The following is a 16,499-nucleotide window of genomic DNA, read 5'->3' as shown; positions in this document are numbered from 1 at the left end:
AACCATACGCAAAACCTCTTCAAGAGCTTGCACAACCTCAAACAAAATGGAAGTGTTGATGAGTATACGAAGGCCTTCCATCAACTAGTTGCTAGAGTTGAGTTGAATTAAAGTGAATCAAATGGTTTCGAGGTACATTAGTGGGTGTACCCACAAGCCAAGAGGTCCTTGACCTACAACCCTTGTGGATGGTGTCAAAAGCTTATAATCAGGCCTTGGTGGCCGAAAGGCAAGAAAAGAGGAAGTTCATGAGATCCGAGCAGCAATATCAAAGAGGTTCCAAGTTCGGGCAGCCCTTCTACTCCTATTCTAAAGTAGTTCTTCTTCTAGTGGTGGCCAAGGTGGTCCTCCCGGATTTGATGATCAAAATCGTGGGGATAAAGCTTCAGCCCCTGCTCAAAATCTGCCCCAATTCGGTGTTTTGGGGGCTCAAAACCAACCCCAAAGTGGGGGATTCAAATGCTTAAGTTTGGGGAGCCGAGGCATAAGTCTTCGGATTGTCAAAAGTCATCCATAAGTCATAACAAAGCACTTTGTAGTGAGAAGTGAAGAAAAATTACAATGATGTTCCGGTGTATGATGAAGTCGCATGCAAAGCGATTGGTGGGGACTTTGAAGAGAAAGTGGGCCTTCAACTCATGATCAAGAAGACTCCTTACACCTCAGCAAGATAGTGATGAAGATTCGTTGCACACTAACAAATTCTACACTACTTGCCACATAGGAGGACATGTTAGCAATATGATCATTGATAGTGGAGTTGTGAAAATATGGTATCTCAAGAGGTGGTTGACAAGCTTCAACTCGAAGAGGAGGCGCATCCCCATCCTTATGCTCTTTCTTGGTTCAAAAAGGAAAACGAAATCAAGGTGAACAAGAGGTGTTTGGTGCCTTCTCCATCCGGTAAAAGTTCTTTGATGAAGCTTGGTGTGATGTGGTACCTATGTATGCTTGTCATATCTTACTTGGCAGTCCGTGACAATATAACCGCGATACTCTTCATAATGGGAAGAGCAATACCTACACCGTGCATAAGGATGAGCAACAAGTTACTTTGTTACCTATGAAGGAGAAGGCAACAACAAAATCTCATTGCCCTAACTTCTTCGCTTCTAAGGAATTTCTCAAGTGTTGAATCCGTTGGTGTTGTAGTGTTGATTCCAACAATGAATTTGGGTGTGTCGGATGTCCCGAAACCATCACCAAGCTCTTGAAGGAGGATGATATTGTGTTTTCTCAAGAGTTGACAACGAAGGAAGAATTTGGGCATGACTTTGAAGATCTCCCTATCTATGACGAGTATCTTGATGATGTTAAGGAATAAGAAGGGCTTGAAGCTGTTAAGCAAGTGGTACAAGAAAGCCATGGAAGTTTTAAGGTTGTGGAAAATCCACAAACCCTTGAAGACCTTGCAGAGCCAAAAGGTGAGGATTGTTTGACGTTATGCCTTCCACGTTGCCCCCGATGCATGATATACAAGTTTGTGGTGAATTTGTGACTAAACTAGGCTTCACGGGACAATTTGAAGATCCCTTACGAGTGGTCCTCACTCAAGAAAGTCTAGGGTACGGTGTGTCTCGTCTTTGAATCTTTAAATGGTGAAGGGTCAAGGAATTTTTGGGATGACGTGTCGGAAAATACTTTGATGTAGCTTTACCTCATTGAAGACATGCCAAGTGGACGTGCACAAAAACAAGCTCATGTTTAAGATTGGATGTGAAATAAGGGTCATGTTGTGTTGAACAAGTACTCCCTAACTTGAGGACAGGTTCTTTTTAGTCGGGGCGTCCTGATGCCGTCACTTTTATTTTGTCGTTAGCATTATAGTAGGTATCCTTAGTCTCATGTAGTACGTAATACGGGTACTATTGTCTTTATGTTCTTTAGTGCTTTAAGTGTTTGTACCTAGCTAACCATATATTAGCCTAGGTTTTCTTTCCTTGGTAGTCTTGTCATTTTCCACAAATAGAATATCAAGAGCTAGACTCTTTTGTATCCCTTTTGGGATTTATCTCCTACATTTCTCAATGGATATTTTGGGTTGTTGTGGGTATACGATACATCTCACATCCGGATGCGCATCCTCCATAAGCTCTTCCGGCGACCCATCCTGGGAGGAACAAGGTTCCTCCATAGTCTGATTATGCCCGCACACACTCGCCTCGTGACATGAGTGTATGAGCGCAAGGGGACAATAATGTGCGTATACGATACACCCCACAACCGGATGCACCTTCTCCAAGAACCCCGCCGATGACCACCTCCGGGAGGAGCAAGGCCTCTTCCACAATAGTCATCTCTAGGAGGAGCAAGCCTCATCCACAAGATCTACCTCCAGGAGGAGCAAGCCTCCTCCACAATATCCACCTGCAGGAGGAGCAAGCCTCCTCCACAATATCCACCTGCAAGAGGAGCAAGGCCTCCTCCACAAGATCCACCTCCAGGAGGAGCAGGCCTCCTCCACAATATCCACCTCTAGGAGGAGCAGGCCTCCTCCACAAGATCCACCTCCAGGAGGAGCAAGGCCTCCCCCACAAAGTTCACCTCCAAGAGGAGCAAGGCCCCCTCAACAATGCTCACCTCTAGGAGGAGCAAAGCCTCCTCCACAATACTAACTCCCAGGAGCAAGCCTTCCTCCACGATCCTCACCTCCGGGAGAAGCAAGGCTTCCTCCACGAACCTTGCCTCCGCCAAAGTGAAAATTACTCCACAAATTATACATTCCGCCCAAGAGGAGACTTCCTCCAAAAACTATGTCTTCGAAGGAGCAATACCTCCTCCACGAACCTTGCCTCCGCCAAAGCAAGCTTCCTCCACAAACTCCGCCTCCGGAGAAGCAAGGCCTCCTCCAGGAACTCCTCACCGATGGAGGGGTGAGGTCACCTCCGGGTACCTCACCTCCTACTTAACACTTTGAAGACTCCGAAATATCTAAAGGCGACTCTATACACCATCCTAGGCCGGGAGCAGGGCCTAAGTACCTCGCTTGGGACCTAAGGAGGAACGTGGTTTGGAGGCTAGAGTAAGGGGTTTGTCAAGGAGGACAAGCTTGCCTCTGGCGAGCTCTAATTTGACCGGTCCTAAAGAGAGAGGAGGCATTGACCGCTATCTGACATCTCAGAAGAAGTATCATACCTACCGCCTGGCGCCTCGGAGCCCGTATCATACCTCGCCTAACTTGGCAGATGATACGGGTCAGTGATTTTAAAAGCGCACGAAGCGCGCGCTATAGCGCGAGGCGCAGCGCAGCACAAGGTTTGCGCTTCGGAACTGTGGGCTATAGCACAGAACACAAAAGCGCAAGAAAGGCGCTGAGGCGCACGCCTTTTGCTCTGGGGTAAAAATTGATCTCACGTTCGTGATGCACTGAATAATTTCTTCCTTTAAATCAATGGGAGCCCTATTCAATCGACAAACCAGATCGAGCAACAGCCTCTTCAATGATTCAGAGTCTCGAGCAACGAGGAGTAGCAGCTTCTTCTTCTCTGGTCTCCCTCTCCATCTCCGATCGTCTTCTCCAGTCTCCAGGTAACAGCTACTACTACTTCTTCCTCCTCCTCCTCCTCCTCCTCTCACCGTCCCACGTCTGTTGCTTCTTCTCTTCTTTTTCTTCCTCCTCCTCCTCCTCCTCCTCCTCTCACCTTCTTCTTCCTCCTTTTCTTTCTATTTTCACCGACTGTCCAAAACGGCAGGACCCTCCTTTTTTTTGTTTTTCTTTTTTTCCAGTCACAACCCCCTTTTCTTTTTCTTTTTCTTTTTCTTTTTCTTTTTTTCCAGCAACAGGACCCCCTTTTCTTTTTCTAGTCACGCTCACCTGCTTTTTTTTTTTTTTTCGTTTCCAGCTCTGTTTGAAGTATTTGTGCAGTTTGTCATATTTATTTGTACTTGTTATTTTTAGATGACATCTGAAAATTTTAACAAAAAGGACCCTGGTTGGAAGTATTACGAAAAGGTTGATCCACTCAATAATAATGCCTATGCATGCCTCCAGATTTAATTGCCTTTAATCCTTTTGTTATGTCTCTAAGGCTAAACATTATTATGTTAGCTTTTCATGGATGATATGTTATGTTTGGTGTTTGGTACTTTCGTTTAACCATTAACATGTTATGTTTTATGACATTTGAAAGTTTTACAAGTGTTTGTTTGTATTGAAAACTAGTTCTAATAAAATTTACCTCGTTGTGAAGAATTTTTTTTCTTGCGCTTCGCGTCAATAAAGCGTGCGCCGCACCTTGCACTAAAGCCCCAAGGGACCGTTGCGCCTCGATGCGCCTTTCGCCATTTAAAACACTGATACGGGTCTCCATGTATCACCGAAATAGCCTCTATTGGTTCCTTGATTACAAGCTCCAAGGCCTGACTTAGGACTAAAGAGGAGAGTATGACAACCTCCACTCTGCCCACCAATGGGGAGGAGTCTCACACCAGGCTCTCTCTCATCTCCAAGGCTCGTATATAAGAAGCATTCAACAAGCATTCAAGACATCTATCTACTATCTACCCTCTAGTTAAGACACATACTCTCCACTGCCATCCCTCTCTCTCTCTAAGTCCGTCCCGAGCTCTCTCCTCCTCCACCTCCACCTCCACCTCCACCTCCACCTCCGGTGGTCTCGAGCACCATTGTAGCAACCGCCATATACCCGGAGGGCGACCTCAGGTACTCTTCCCACTCCTACATCCCATAGTTGCATTAACATTGGATTACGAAACCTAAATCCTTTAACCACAAAAAACAGCTCCCAACTCTTGCAATAAAAATCAAGAACGAAGATCCATTAGAATTCTCAATTTCACATAGTTCAGTACTTACAGCGTAATCACTTTGAATTTTGGGTCATAAACAATAATTGTAACCATTTTTGCTTTACTATAAGCAAAATAATCCCATTAAGAAGCATTGATATGATTGGCAATGTGTCAACACCAAAAAAAAATGCAATAAACACACAAGTGACCTAATCAATTTAAAGGAAAGAGGAATTACATCATCACTAAAAATTCCAGTCAAACCAACTCGTGAACATTCAGCAAAACAAAAATATTCCTAATCAGCCACAAGGCAACATTACACTGTTTTGGAAGTCAATTGTGGAATTACGAAACCTAAATTCAGCCGTTTAATATTATAATTCAGTACTAATTTACGGGCCACATAATCCTTCGAAAATTAGATTATTCCAACTACCGTTTCTTCATTATGAAACCCTAACCATCTATCTTACTGCCAAACCATGCCAGAGACATTCAACATGGCAAAAAAACACATATTTCATCGTTACAAAATCTCTCTCCTTCCACATTTATAGACTGAGAAATGTATTCTTCAACACTTTATAGCAAAGTTCAAACTCTTATTCTGAAAATCAAGAACAATAAAGACCTAGAATTCTCAATTCACGCAATTCATCAGTCACTGCATCATCTTTCAGATTGACTTTCGAATCGCAGAGACACAACCATTTAAATGACTATTTCTTGATAAATGAATTTAAAAGGTAAAAAACAATCCAATAAGAAACGTTGACATGATTGCAAGACACTATTATGCTGATTCTGAACAAATATTCATAAATATATAATGGAACTAAGAAAAGCTTAACCATCAAAACTTACTATCTAATCAATTCACAAGCATTCAATACGGAATGGACCCACGTGCGCGCACACACAAAGGAAAACACATAATCCATCATAATGGTGAGCTGTCTTATTCATTCGTAGATTAACGAAAACATTCCAGTGCACTAACTGTTAGATTAAAGGAAACCTAAGTCCTTCAAAATCGCAACATACTTGTAGTGCTATACTGAGATCAAGAACAAGAAAGACCTAGACTTCTGATTGCACAGTGCTCATACCACACGGCATATAATCATTCATATTGGAATCAACATGAAGAATAGAAAAGACGAATAATTAACTACTTCCGGTAAAGACGAATAATTAACTACTTCCATGAGACACAGCATATGATAATCTTTGAAATTGAATCAGGAATCATGGACGATCAATCCAATTGGTGAAAAGGAATACTTAGAAAAGGAGACAGAAAACCCTAGAAGAAATAGAGAGGGATTCATTTACATATAGCGAGGAGAGGGCAGGGGCCATTGTCGTTCTGAAGGATGATTGGCGTGGTGCGTCCTAAGAATTGTATCACCTTGGTTTTATGTAGCATTTCCTTGCCCGATTCGTCTCTTCGCTCTTCGGAATACGCCGCCATAAAACTCAACTTTCTTTCTGCGTCAACTAACTCCAATTTTACGAAACAGGGATGGGATATATCCGTATCCGAAGAACACACACAGACGAAAGAGTCTAGTGAAATAAAATAAAATAAAATAAAATAAAATCTAAAGAGAGAGAGTTGCACGAAACACAGCGGTGACGAGGAAATTTTATGCAGAATGTATACGCGGGCGAGAGAAGAGTGTTTTTTTTTTTTTTGGGAACAGTGGCGAGAGAAGAGGATTCAGGGCACGGTAAATAATTTAGGAAAGGAGGCCAATATAATAGTAGTCTTCAGTAGAAATTCTTTTTGGAGTCGTTGAGCCATAAGGTCAAAATATGTTTTTGTAAACACTCGGTATTTTTAATAAATAATAAATTTTCAAAAAAAAATATTATTTTGCTCATCACCCAAATTTATGTCATCACCCAAATTTTGTTCATCTTTCGTTTTAATGTGAAAACTTATTTATGTCATCACCCAAATTTTATTCCGTAATCGTTTGTGTGCGCGCTCGTCCGACAAGTAATTTTTTTTCTTAGTGCACGTAAGTGTTGCACCGGAGCATTTTCTTTCAACCCAACATTTCCCCAATTGCTTTTCTTTTTTTGGGCAGAACATAGTTGGTGAAACCAATTCCCCATTTTCCTCCCTAATTCCCTCGTATTTAGACAACACATAAGTGTCCGTAGGCTAATACCCTTAGGCTAGTCCAAACCCATCTTTTATACCCCATTTCATTTATTCACTAGTATATGCCCGTGTCTGAAGGCACGGCGCAACACGTTTTGATCATACGCTTGGCGATAGGGGAGAGAGTGAGGGAAAGGATTGTGCTAGTCCTGTAATGATTTGATCATATTGTTACCTAGGGAAAGGGATGTGCTTGTCCTGTAGTGATCTAATCAAAAAATACCATTCAAACGAAAGATGAACAAAGTCGACAACAATTAAACTCCCAATGATAATACTTTTTAAGATACATATGTTATCCTAGTAAAGCTTTTAAAAAGTGTTAACTTCACTTTGCCGTGTCCCCAGCATTTCTCTTGGTAATGGATACCTCATGTGGCGTGTCCAGACATATCTCCACGTGTTCTTGTCGTGTCGCATGTCCTCGCAGTGTCGAACCACAAAGTCTATCCAAAAATTAATTATGCTACACAAAAAAAGGGGCATAAAGAATTAATTCACTCTCCCCTATTTTTACTCTATCAAACATGCATTTTAAAAAATACAAAGTGAGCATCTTTGAAAGACAAATAACAAAAGTAATAGCTCGCCAAAATTTTCATCCTTAGATTTGTGTTAGGGCCATTTAGAACTCAAAAATTCCAAACACCCCAGCTTGCAGCTTATACTATAAAGAGCAACTACCCTCTGATGTGTGGTACTTAGTGGAATGACATTAATGGCTCAGACTTCAGAATCATGATAGATGCAGAAAAATCAAAATCGAAAACCCATACATACATATTTAGAATAAAAAAAGCAACATAAACTCCAAAGTCCAATAATAGAAGCTTAGTTGAAATTTAGTGGTTGCCATATACTGCTGATGTTGGTGATGGTGCCCTCTACCAAGCTTTGAAGTTACCTCTTTACAATGACATCGAAGTAATGTATTCATGTTAATCCTCCTCAACTCCATTGCATTTTCAAACGAATCCTATATAAGTAAACTTAAATAATAAATTCATTTGAAAAGTTACCAACTGAAATAGAGAAATTTATTTTGAACAACGTACCCTCATCCGAAGTAGTGATTTTGCTACTACATAGTTTATAACAACACTTTGGGATAAACAATATTTTGTCGTGGAATCCAATTCAACTTTGGAAAGAAGGACGCTGATACGATCAAAAGATGTGCATCTAGATAACGCCACATATAGTTGACCATGACTAAACACTGCGGTACGCAAATCAACTCCTACAAATTTCACAGATTGTCCTTGTGATTTATTGATAGTCAAAGCATATGCCAATCGTATAGGGAATTGGCGTCTCGTTGTTCGAAAAGGGAATTCTGAAGACGATGGGATCAAGGTTATTCTCGGTATGAAGGCCAAATTGCTGAACTTTTCTCCGGATAAAATCAGAGCCTCAATAATTCGAGAAGCACACCTTACAACCATCAATCTAGTGCCATTACAAAGTCCGTCCTTAGGAGCAATATTTCTCAACGACATGATTGGACATCCAACTTTCAGCTCCACTTTGAAAGGTGGAAGACCAGGAGGATCCAATGAGTTTAAAAACTCATTGGGATAGCAGTTAGTAATTGTCCGATCAATTTCGTCTTCTTCACATATTCTATCTGCCGCTAAATAAGTGAACACTTCTCCTGGAAAAATATTCAATGCAGCAATATTGATATAACTAACATCCTCATTCCGAGTAGACAAAATCGTTCGTTCAGTTAAGAATTTAGGAGTCGATGTACCTGCAACATGTAGCTGTGGATATACTATAGATAGCAATTCATTTAGATCTTGGCATTTCTGTATTGTAGGAGGAAGTTTTATGGTTTCTTGGGGGTTAGTTCCGATCTGAAATAGAATAGTAAATAATCAAAATCACATGGATCAAATGCTTCATAATTTAAATGAATCAATTAAAAAGAATACAATTAGAAGGCTAGAAGCACTACCTCTATTAGGAATTTGGCAAAATTTGCATTTCCTTGGTCTGCTTGGTCCAAGCACATGTTCACATCCAAAGTCAGGACATTTATTTCTTTCCACAGTACAGAGTGCCTCAACGAAGCACTAACAATTTGCTCACGGACTCCTTTAGTTATAACCGGAAGGATTTGTCAAAAATCACCCCCAAGCACAACAGTGATACCCCCAAATGGCTTTTCACAATTACAGATATCTTGGAGTGTTCGATCAACTGCCTCAACACAGTGCTTGTGCTGCATCGGGACTTCGTCCCAGATTATGAGCTTAGTCTGTCTAAACAACTCTGCCTAGATTGATTGTTTGGAAAATACACAAATAGAATTTTCCATCACGTCCAATGGAATGCAAAATGTCAAATGTGCAGTACGACCTCCTACCAATAACAATGATGCAATTCCAGAAGAAGCAACTGTCACAACAATATGCCCAAGGCTACGGCATTTCAACGCAATTGTATTGTATAAAAATGTCTTTCCAGTTCCAGCCCCACCACTCACAAAGAAGATCCTTCCTCTATTTTGAAGGACTGAAGAAGTGATTGCATCATAGGCCTTGCACTTTGCACTGTTAAGCCGATTGATATCCATTTGTACGTCAACCTGTTGAGCTTCAATTTGGAGGTGTTGATGTTCCAAAACCAACCTATTACCAACTACTGCACTCCAATTTCTAGTCGGTTGTGGCATTAGCGGAAAATCACTTAAGGTTCTGCCCGATTCTTGAAGCATTTGATCCAGAAGATACAAACCGTAATCTTCGATTTGAGCATCACTTGGGTTAGGAGTTGGAAAGCATGTATGAATCTTGTGAGCAATGTCATCACATATATGCACTGCGAACTATTTCCACAACTCATACGGTTGTATAGGAGAGCATTGTGTGAGAATGATACTAAACAACCTCCGTAATTGATTTTCTGTTTTCATAATTGCAGCCGCTTGAAGGCATTGAACCCATTCTTCATCGTCTTCTAGGAGTCCTCTTGCTACACATGCTGATTTAAATGTATCATGTAAGACGTCGTTGAATGCGCGTAAATCCTCAAAGGATTTTGGACCTTTCACAACAGTTAAAAGCAAACGCATGTAAAATCTTTCACCACAATTTGGGCTAGCGAAGTACATTCTACCAATCGCAAATCCTGATATCCTTGGTGTCCATCTCTTATTTGACTTATCCCAAAAAAAAAATTGAGGAAATTCCTGATAAGTATATTTTTCTGTGTTTGGACTAGCAGTGTACCACTCAAAAAAGCCAGTTAGTGTCGATTTTTTGAGGGAAGCTCTAGCTCGAATCTGCTCCAATGTGTCTTCAGGATTAAATGCACACCGGTGCATCCCAAGTAGATGAAGAGCTAATCGCACCACAGCCGGCACCTCTTCATGTAAATGATGACCAAATATACGTCAAGCAGCTTCTAGTGGTCCAATATACCTTGCATCTAGATATTGTTGGATCTCATTTATCGATCCTAACACCATTGTTGTGCAATCATAACCTTTGTAGATATATTTGTGAATATACTTCACACATCGCATTCTAGCACAAACTTCAACATTGATATGACAATTCAATCGTCTTGACAGATAGGTGTTGTAAGGTACGACATCTCTGTTATCCACAGGCTGCCCCCTCACGGTGTGAACTTTATCACTTCAGTGACGTCGATAGACGGGATATCCATCTTGGTCCATAGTTGTTGATTCTACAAAATCTCGAGGGTATCTCTTACTGCTTTTACCATCAACCATACATGGTGATTGAGGATTTCTTGCACCACATGGTCCATGCACCATACAACATTTGACAGTCTCAAAAAGTTCAGGATCATCTTGTGGTTCAGGAAATTCGGCTGAGACTAAGTTGTCTACTTGAGCACATGTCCGGATCTTATCTGGTCCTTGAAGAAATAAAAGTACGTGCATATGAGGTAGGCCATGTTTCTGGAATTCAATTGTAAAAACATGGGCAACTTTTTTACCAAAAACATTGTTGTGTTTTATTCTCTTTCATTAAAGCCTTTCTTTTCAATTCGAAAACACGAGCCACTAAATCAGGACGATCAATAGCTTTCTGATGTGGTAATAAACTCGCAGTGATTTCAAGCCATTTGGGATTTGCAGTTATAGTGAGGAAAATATCAGGATGATGGTTGTAGCGAGTTATTGCCCTTGAATCTTGAAATTTTCAAACATATGCCTCGACTCCTAGTAAATGAAGATGGCAAAACAACCCTTCGACTGATTTGATCAGGTCCTACGTCATCTATACCGACATCTGTCATATCCTGATAAAGTCCAGTGCGCAATTTTTCTTGATTCAACTTATGGAATGCAAGTCTATTTTGCTCCGTGGCAGCCCAAGCATCTACCAAAAATTCTTGAAATAATTTTCCTGCTCGCAAAATTGTTGAGTACTCTGTGAAACGCTCGAATGAATGATAACTATAAAATTGCATTTAGGTATGCCGATTATTGGAAGGCTGCTTATTTTGAACGTCCCACTGTTTCAACTCAAGCTCCCATCCAAGCTCACCATGTGGGAATAACAGAACATAATGCAATGGCAAGTAAGCTGGGTGACATTCATTGATTCGCATTAACCCATTATCTCCTCTTAGATGTAGAATAATGTCTCTCATTCCACTAACCTCAGTTCCATCTCCAGGTATTACCACTGCAATCTCATCTGATGTTGGCAGATTATACCTTCGCCGATCCTTTGATGAGCTGTAGTGAAGGTGGGCAGGCAAATTTTGTTCCGTTGAGGCTAATTGATTTAAAACTACATAAGCATGGCAAAACTTATAGACAAATGCATTAACTTGTAACAAACTATCTTGAATAGTTTGAAGAACATCTCGCCTTAATTGAGGATTTTGATGGGTGCGAACTTCCACAGCTGAGTTAGGGTCATAAATGTAAAGTTGAGCATATGATGCATGCTCTCCTGGAACTGGTAGTAGTGATCCTGTTCGATGTCTCAATTCTCCATGAATAGTGAACGATGTAGGCCCCCTTCCACTGAGAACTCTTGTGTCCAATGTAGCACTAAGACTCGTGAAAGCATTGGCTGCATTAGACTCGTGAAAGCATTGGCTACATTATACTCTCGAGTATGAGTCTGAAACGATTTTGATTGGTCATCATTTCCATTGTACAATGCTTGAAGTGGTGGAGGGGGTGTAATTAGCAAAGGTAGCCTAACCTTCCCTTGTAAACAACACGTCCCAAAAAGAGGATTTTTCTTAGACGACCTAGTCAATTTTTCATCCATCCAATGTCATGCTTTGCAATTAGGGCACAATACATTCATTTTGCCAAGGAAATGTCAACATGGACTTATTGGACACTGAGCATTGACCCTTGAAGGGAAACACTCCATACCATTCTCACTACATGCATCCTCTTGAAACAATTCACTTGTAGGAGTAGGCCTCAAGTATTAAAAACATAATTTTTTTTAAGTGTAACAGATTAAGAGAATTAAGTTAAATAGATTATACAATCAGTCTTTTTAGTACCTGTGTGGAGCATAAAAGATGCTTAGTACAGAGGTGGGACAAATCAAAGGTTGTGTAACCCTTGGAGGAACACCCTCCACATCATCATTAGCACATGCATTTATTGGACACTGAGCATTGACCCTTGAAGGGAAACCCTCCATACCATCCTCACTACATTCATCCTCTTGAAACAATTCACTTGTAGGAGTAGGCCTAAAGTATTAAAGAACATAAATGATTGCTAAGTGGTAAAGATTAAGAGATTTAAGTTAGTACAAATATTATGCTTAGTACCTTTGTGGACTGTAAGATGTGCTTGGTACAGAGGTAGGACAAATAGAAGTGTGTGTAACCAATTGCCGTTTTGATGCCAAAGGATTGACATTGGTTTGATTTGTTAGTTGTTCCAAGCAAGAATAGGGGTGGCGACATGGTGTTAGAGGAGGAAAATATACAGGTTCTAATGGTTGAATAAACTACTCTCTTTCTCGTTGCAATTGTTGTCCTCTTTCACGTGGCGATGCAGACATTAGTCTTTCATTTCTTTCCCGATCTCGTCGTGCACGTTGGGCCAGTGCAACTTTCGATGGTACATTATTGTTGGGTACCTAAAAAGTTTAGGAGATATGCAAACCTATTTTTCATTGTTTGCTCGGATAAAAAAAGTTCAGAAGTACCAAAAAAAAAAAATGTCTCTGAAGTACCTAGAAAAAAAGAATAACTATCAGAGGTCATATCGTTGGACGTAAATTTTCTTTTCCATTCCCTACAGTGGTTAATTTTTTTCTTTCCCTTATCCGCGACTGTTCCTTTTTGTTTTTCCATAGCCATTGCTTCATCCTTTCGTTTATCCTTTCCGACAATAAAGAGTAAATCAGTACCAAACTTTTAATGTATAAACCAAAAGCTTTTAGCAATAAAGAGTAAAATCAATGCCAAACTTTTAATGCAGAAACTAAGAGCTTGTACTATTACCTCACGCAAGCGCATAATGTCCTACTCATCGCGGATAACAACACCAGTATTTCTTTCTCGAAGAACTTGAACCTATATGTGCAAAGTCAATAGGAAGGGAAAAATTGTTTAGGTAAGAGGTTGTAGATTATAAAAAAAAGAATAACTTTAATAGGTCATACCACTGGACATGAATTTTCTTTTCCCTTCCCTACGGTGGTTAGCTTTTTCTTTTCATTGTCCGCAACAATTCCCTTTTTTTTCCCTTAGCCATTGCTTCAGCTGTTGTTTAAAAAAATCTGTATAAACTACCAATCCAAATAATCAAGATCCAAAAACTAAAGCCTGGAAAACTTCATAGGCCATGTCTAGGCAATTAGAGTTTATCAAACCCCCAAACAAAGGCCGTATCATCTGTGTTATATCAGATATCTTTCCTTGTGAGTTAATAGCTGCTGCTGTAGCAGGTATACCCATGTTATTCTGAGTCACTATATGTGCAAAGTTTAGCACTTGTGGTGCTAAGTTTCAATTCACATGACACAATTTTATGTCATTGTTTTCTGCAGCAATCTTCACATTGTTAATGACTGCATTACAATACCATAGATTGTTCTCACTTTATCTTATTACTCAAGATTGTTCTCACTTTCTGCTCCTTGATGGCTGGTGTTTTATTCTTATAGTGAGAACAATCTATGGTATTGTAACATCCTTTTATCTTTGAGGTGCTTTAAAGTTATACTTTAGTAACTTAAAGGGGCAAAGTGCATTTTTTTTAAAAGTATTGTGCATGTGTGTGAGTCATAAAAGAAAAATAAAAAAAACAAAAACAAAAGAAAGAACAAACCCATCAGGAGGTTTTCAACGTTAGAGAGAGAGAGAGAGCATCGGTGGAGGGAGAAGACGGAGAAGAAAAGGGAATTAGGATTAGAACTTGAATTGAAGACCTTATTTGGTAATTCATGCTTTCCTATACTTAAATCAATGATTTTATTGTTCAATTTCATACTTGGCATATTGCTAGCTCTGAATTGAAGCCATGAGAGAGGTTTTTGAGGTTGGAATTGGGTTTAATTTCAGAAAATTCGTGGTATATTATGAATATGCATAACTGTGTTGAACCAAGTTGAAACTGTTCTGTTTTTGATGAATTTATTCAAGGTACCTAGAAATCTTCTAAATTCTTGAAAAAAATCCTGAATGTTTATCTGTGAGTGTATTTTATCTTGTTAAATTTTCAGAAAATAACACAAAGTGGTTTGGCCTACAAAATTCGTGGACTGAACTGGTGTCAGATTCGCGTCTGGGCAGGCAGCCCAGACACATGTGGGAAAAACGGGCATAACTTCTTGCTCGGGTATCGGTTTTACACACCGTTTCTTGATTCTGAAACTAGAATTACATACCTTTCTGAACATGTAAGGTTTGTGCCTTAGTTACTTCTAGGAAAACTCAGTTTCGGTTCTGAAGTTAATGGTTTGTTAACTCTGGAAATCTGGGCAGGTTTTGGAGCTATGTTATTCATCAATGTTGTCATAGTTAAATGTACTTACTAGCTATGGGTTCTCATGAGTCTTAAACACTGATCAATTGGTGATGTTTTGGTATTAGAATTAATGGAAAAGAGTGAGTATGTGATTTTTAATGAGCATTCGATCACAGGCTGTTCTGCAGAAACTGCAGAGTTGTGTTTCTAAGTGTGCATCTTTGGACGGTCATAACTTTGTCATCCGAAATCTATTTGGGACAAACTTTATATCGATATTGGTGTACTGAAATTCTACTTTCTAATGGTGGTGGTTTCATGACCCAACTTTAATCCTATAAAATGCTACAGTCTTTTAAAGACAGGCTGGTTGTAGGATGTCTTGTTATTTTGGGAGTGTTGTTGTGTTTGAACTTCATGTGTGTTATTCTTTGGCCATTGTTTAGCTCCTTATGAGCTTATTATTCTTGTGTTGATCGTTCGTTGAACTTATTACTAATACGGTTAAGCGTGTGGTTAGGTAACGAGCTGAGTAATCGGGAGGTGCCAAAACCGTAAGCTGGCACACTTCGGTCGACTCACAGGTGAGTGTGTTTGATATCTTATATCTTCAATAAGATGTTAACATGTTGGTTGTGCATCATGCTATGGTTGATTTAGTTACTGGCATGCATGATTGGTGTATGTTAATTGTACCCGTATAAGGTTTGTGGAGTGAGTCACACCTTGTCGTGGGCCGTGCCGTTCTATTTACGGTGAATGGGAGCTTGGTGTGCGGGACACAATACCTTGGGTACATGGGATGTGGCAGACGTGTCACTGAATGTGTTGTGAACATAAATTGTAGTTGTTCAGTTAGTTGTTTATGTTGAGTTTTATTAGATTTATTCTATATCTTACACACTCCTGGTTTTCTTTTGGATTGCCAGATAGCAGGGGTTCGTAGGATGGTCCACTACCGGTCGGCGTTTTGGGGTTGGCTTTAAGGTTGTTGTTTGTGTCGGTGGTGGTGAATCGTCTTGTACATATTATCAACTCGTTTTGTAAAGGATGTTTTGCACTTTAGTTTGCCAAGTATGTAAAGTTATGGGTATAATGTCGACTCTTTTAATAATATTAATGTTAAGTCTTCCGCTGGTTTATTTTGAGTTAATATCTCTTGTTAAGTGATTGTTTAGTTAGCGTTTGGGAATACCACGTGGCCGCGCCGACTCGGCCCACAATGGGTGTCGTTTTGCGGGGCGGGGCGTGACAAGTATTTTATACATGTGTATTTTATGCTGGTGCTTGGGCATGGTATTCTACTATTGTATGAAGATAAAAAAAAAACAAAAAAAAGAGGGAGGGGGGGGGGGGTTTGAAATAATTCTGACACGTCCGGATTAAGTTTCATCATTAATTTGTGGTTTCTTCATTTCTCTCTCTCAAGCTAGAACCAAAATTAACAAAGGGATTTTACCCTTTTCCCATCTGCCAGGGGTAGTCGAGTGTCTCTCACCATCTAATGGTAGAAATTGATCTTCAACAAATAACTTCTAATGGTCAGTTTTATAGAAAAGTAATGACAACATCTTATCTGGTGAGAAAAATAAATTAAAAAGAAGATTTCAAATTAAGGAAAAACCTACC

The 16,499-nt window shown here is 39.9% G+C and overlaps 2 protein-coding genes and 2 long non-coding RNA genes across 7 annotated transcripts in view; 1 reads left to right on the top strand and 3 right to left on the bottom strand.

The window, feature by feature from the left end:
• LOC131308123 (uncharacterized) overlaps nt 1-6,485 on the bottom strand; it is a 47,697-nt gene extending 41,212 nt beyond the window's left edge. The window contains exon 1 of one of the 3 annotated variants that reach the window (XM_058334941.1): nt 6,091-6,485. In XM_058334941.1, the coding sequence (XP_058190924.1) occupies nt 6,091-6,229 (139 nt within the window). In that variant the 5' untranslated portion in view covers nt 6,230-6,485. The remainder of the gene's footprint in view (nt 1-6,090) is intronic. The other 2 variants (XM_058334942.1, XM_058334943.1) reach the window with 2 other exon arrangements.
• Nucleotides 6,486-7,045: 560 nt separating this feature from the next.
• LOC131308122 (uncharacterized) lies at nt 7,046-12,001 on the bottom strand. 2 transcript variants are annotated; one of them, XM_058334938.1, is made up of 3 exons: nt 8,889-12,001; nt 7,984-8,787; nt 7,046-7,904 (listed from the first exon to the last, which is right to left on the bottom strand). In XM_058334938.1, the coding sequence occupies exons 1-3, from the start codon at nt 8,943-8,945 to the stop codon at nt 7,713-7,715; spliced, it is 1,053 nt and encodes a 350-aa protein (XP_058190921.1). In that variant the 5' UTR covers nt 8,946-12,001; the 3' UTR covers nt 7,046-7,712. The 2 variants fall into 2 exon arrangements, with proteins under 2 accessions (XP_058190921.1, XP_058190922.1); XM_058334939.1 differs by having other exon boundaries at nt 7,984-12,001.
• A 1,160-nt stretch (nt 12,002-13,161) lies between these two features.
• Nucleotides 13,162-14,070, bottom strand: LOC131308121 (uncharacterized). Its single transcript, XR_009194319.1, has 3 exons — nt 13,564-14,070; nt 13,403-13,474; nt 13,162-13,279 (listed from the first exon to the last, which is right to left on the bottom strand). It is a non-coding gene; the product is annotated as an uncharacterized LOC131308121 (long non-coding RNA).
• Nucleotides 14,071-14,437: 367 nt separating this feature from the next.
• LOC131308120 (uncharacterized) lies at nt 14,438-16,018 on the top strand. The gene is made up of 2 exons (XR_009194318.1): nt 14,438-15,454; nt 15,800-16,018. It is a non-coding gene; the product is annotated as an uncharacterized LOC131308120 (long non-coding RNA).
• Nucleotides 16,019-16,499: the final 481 nt, after the last annotated feature.

Source organism: Rhododendron vialii, chromosome 11a, assembly GCF_030253575.1.
Source record: "Rhododendron vialii isolate Sample 1 chromosome 11a, ASM3025357v1".
NCBI lineage: Eukaryota > Viridiplantae > Streptophyta > Magnoliopsida > Ericales > Ericaceae > Rhododendron > Rhododendron vialii.
Note: the sequence above shows the minus strand (reverse complement) of the source record. Positions and strands in the feature narration are given on the sequence as shown.

Bases quoted from the DNA above. Each gene is read 5' to 3' on its own strand.
- LOC131308122 (XM_058334938.1), bottom strand. From the start codon at position 8,945: ATGTGCTTGGACCAAGCAGACCAAGGAAATGCAAATTTTGCCAAATTC. The intron at 8,788-8,888 runs GTAGTGCTTCTA...ATTCTATTTCAG, and splicing joins TTGCCAAATTCCTAATAGAG to ATCGGAACTAACCCCCAAGA. The intron at 7,905-7,983 runs GTACGTTGTTCA...TTACTTATATAG, and splicing joins AATCACTACTTCGGATGAGG to GATTCGTTTGAAAATGCAAT.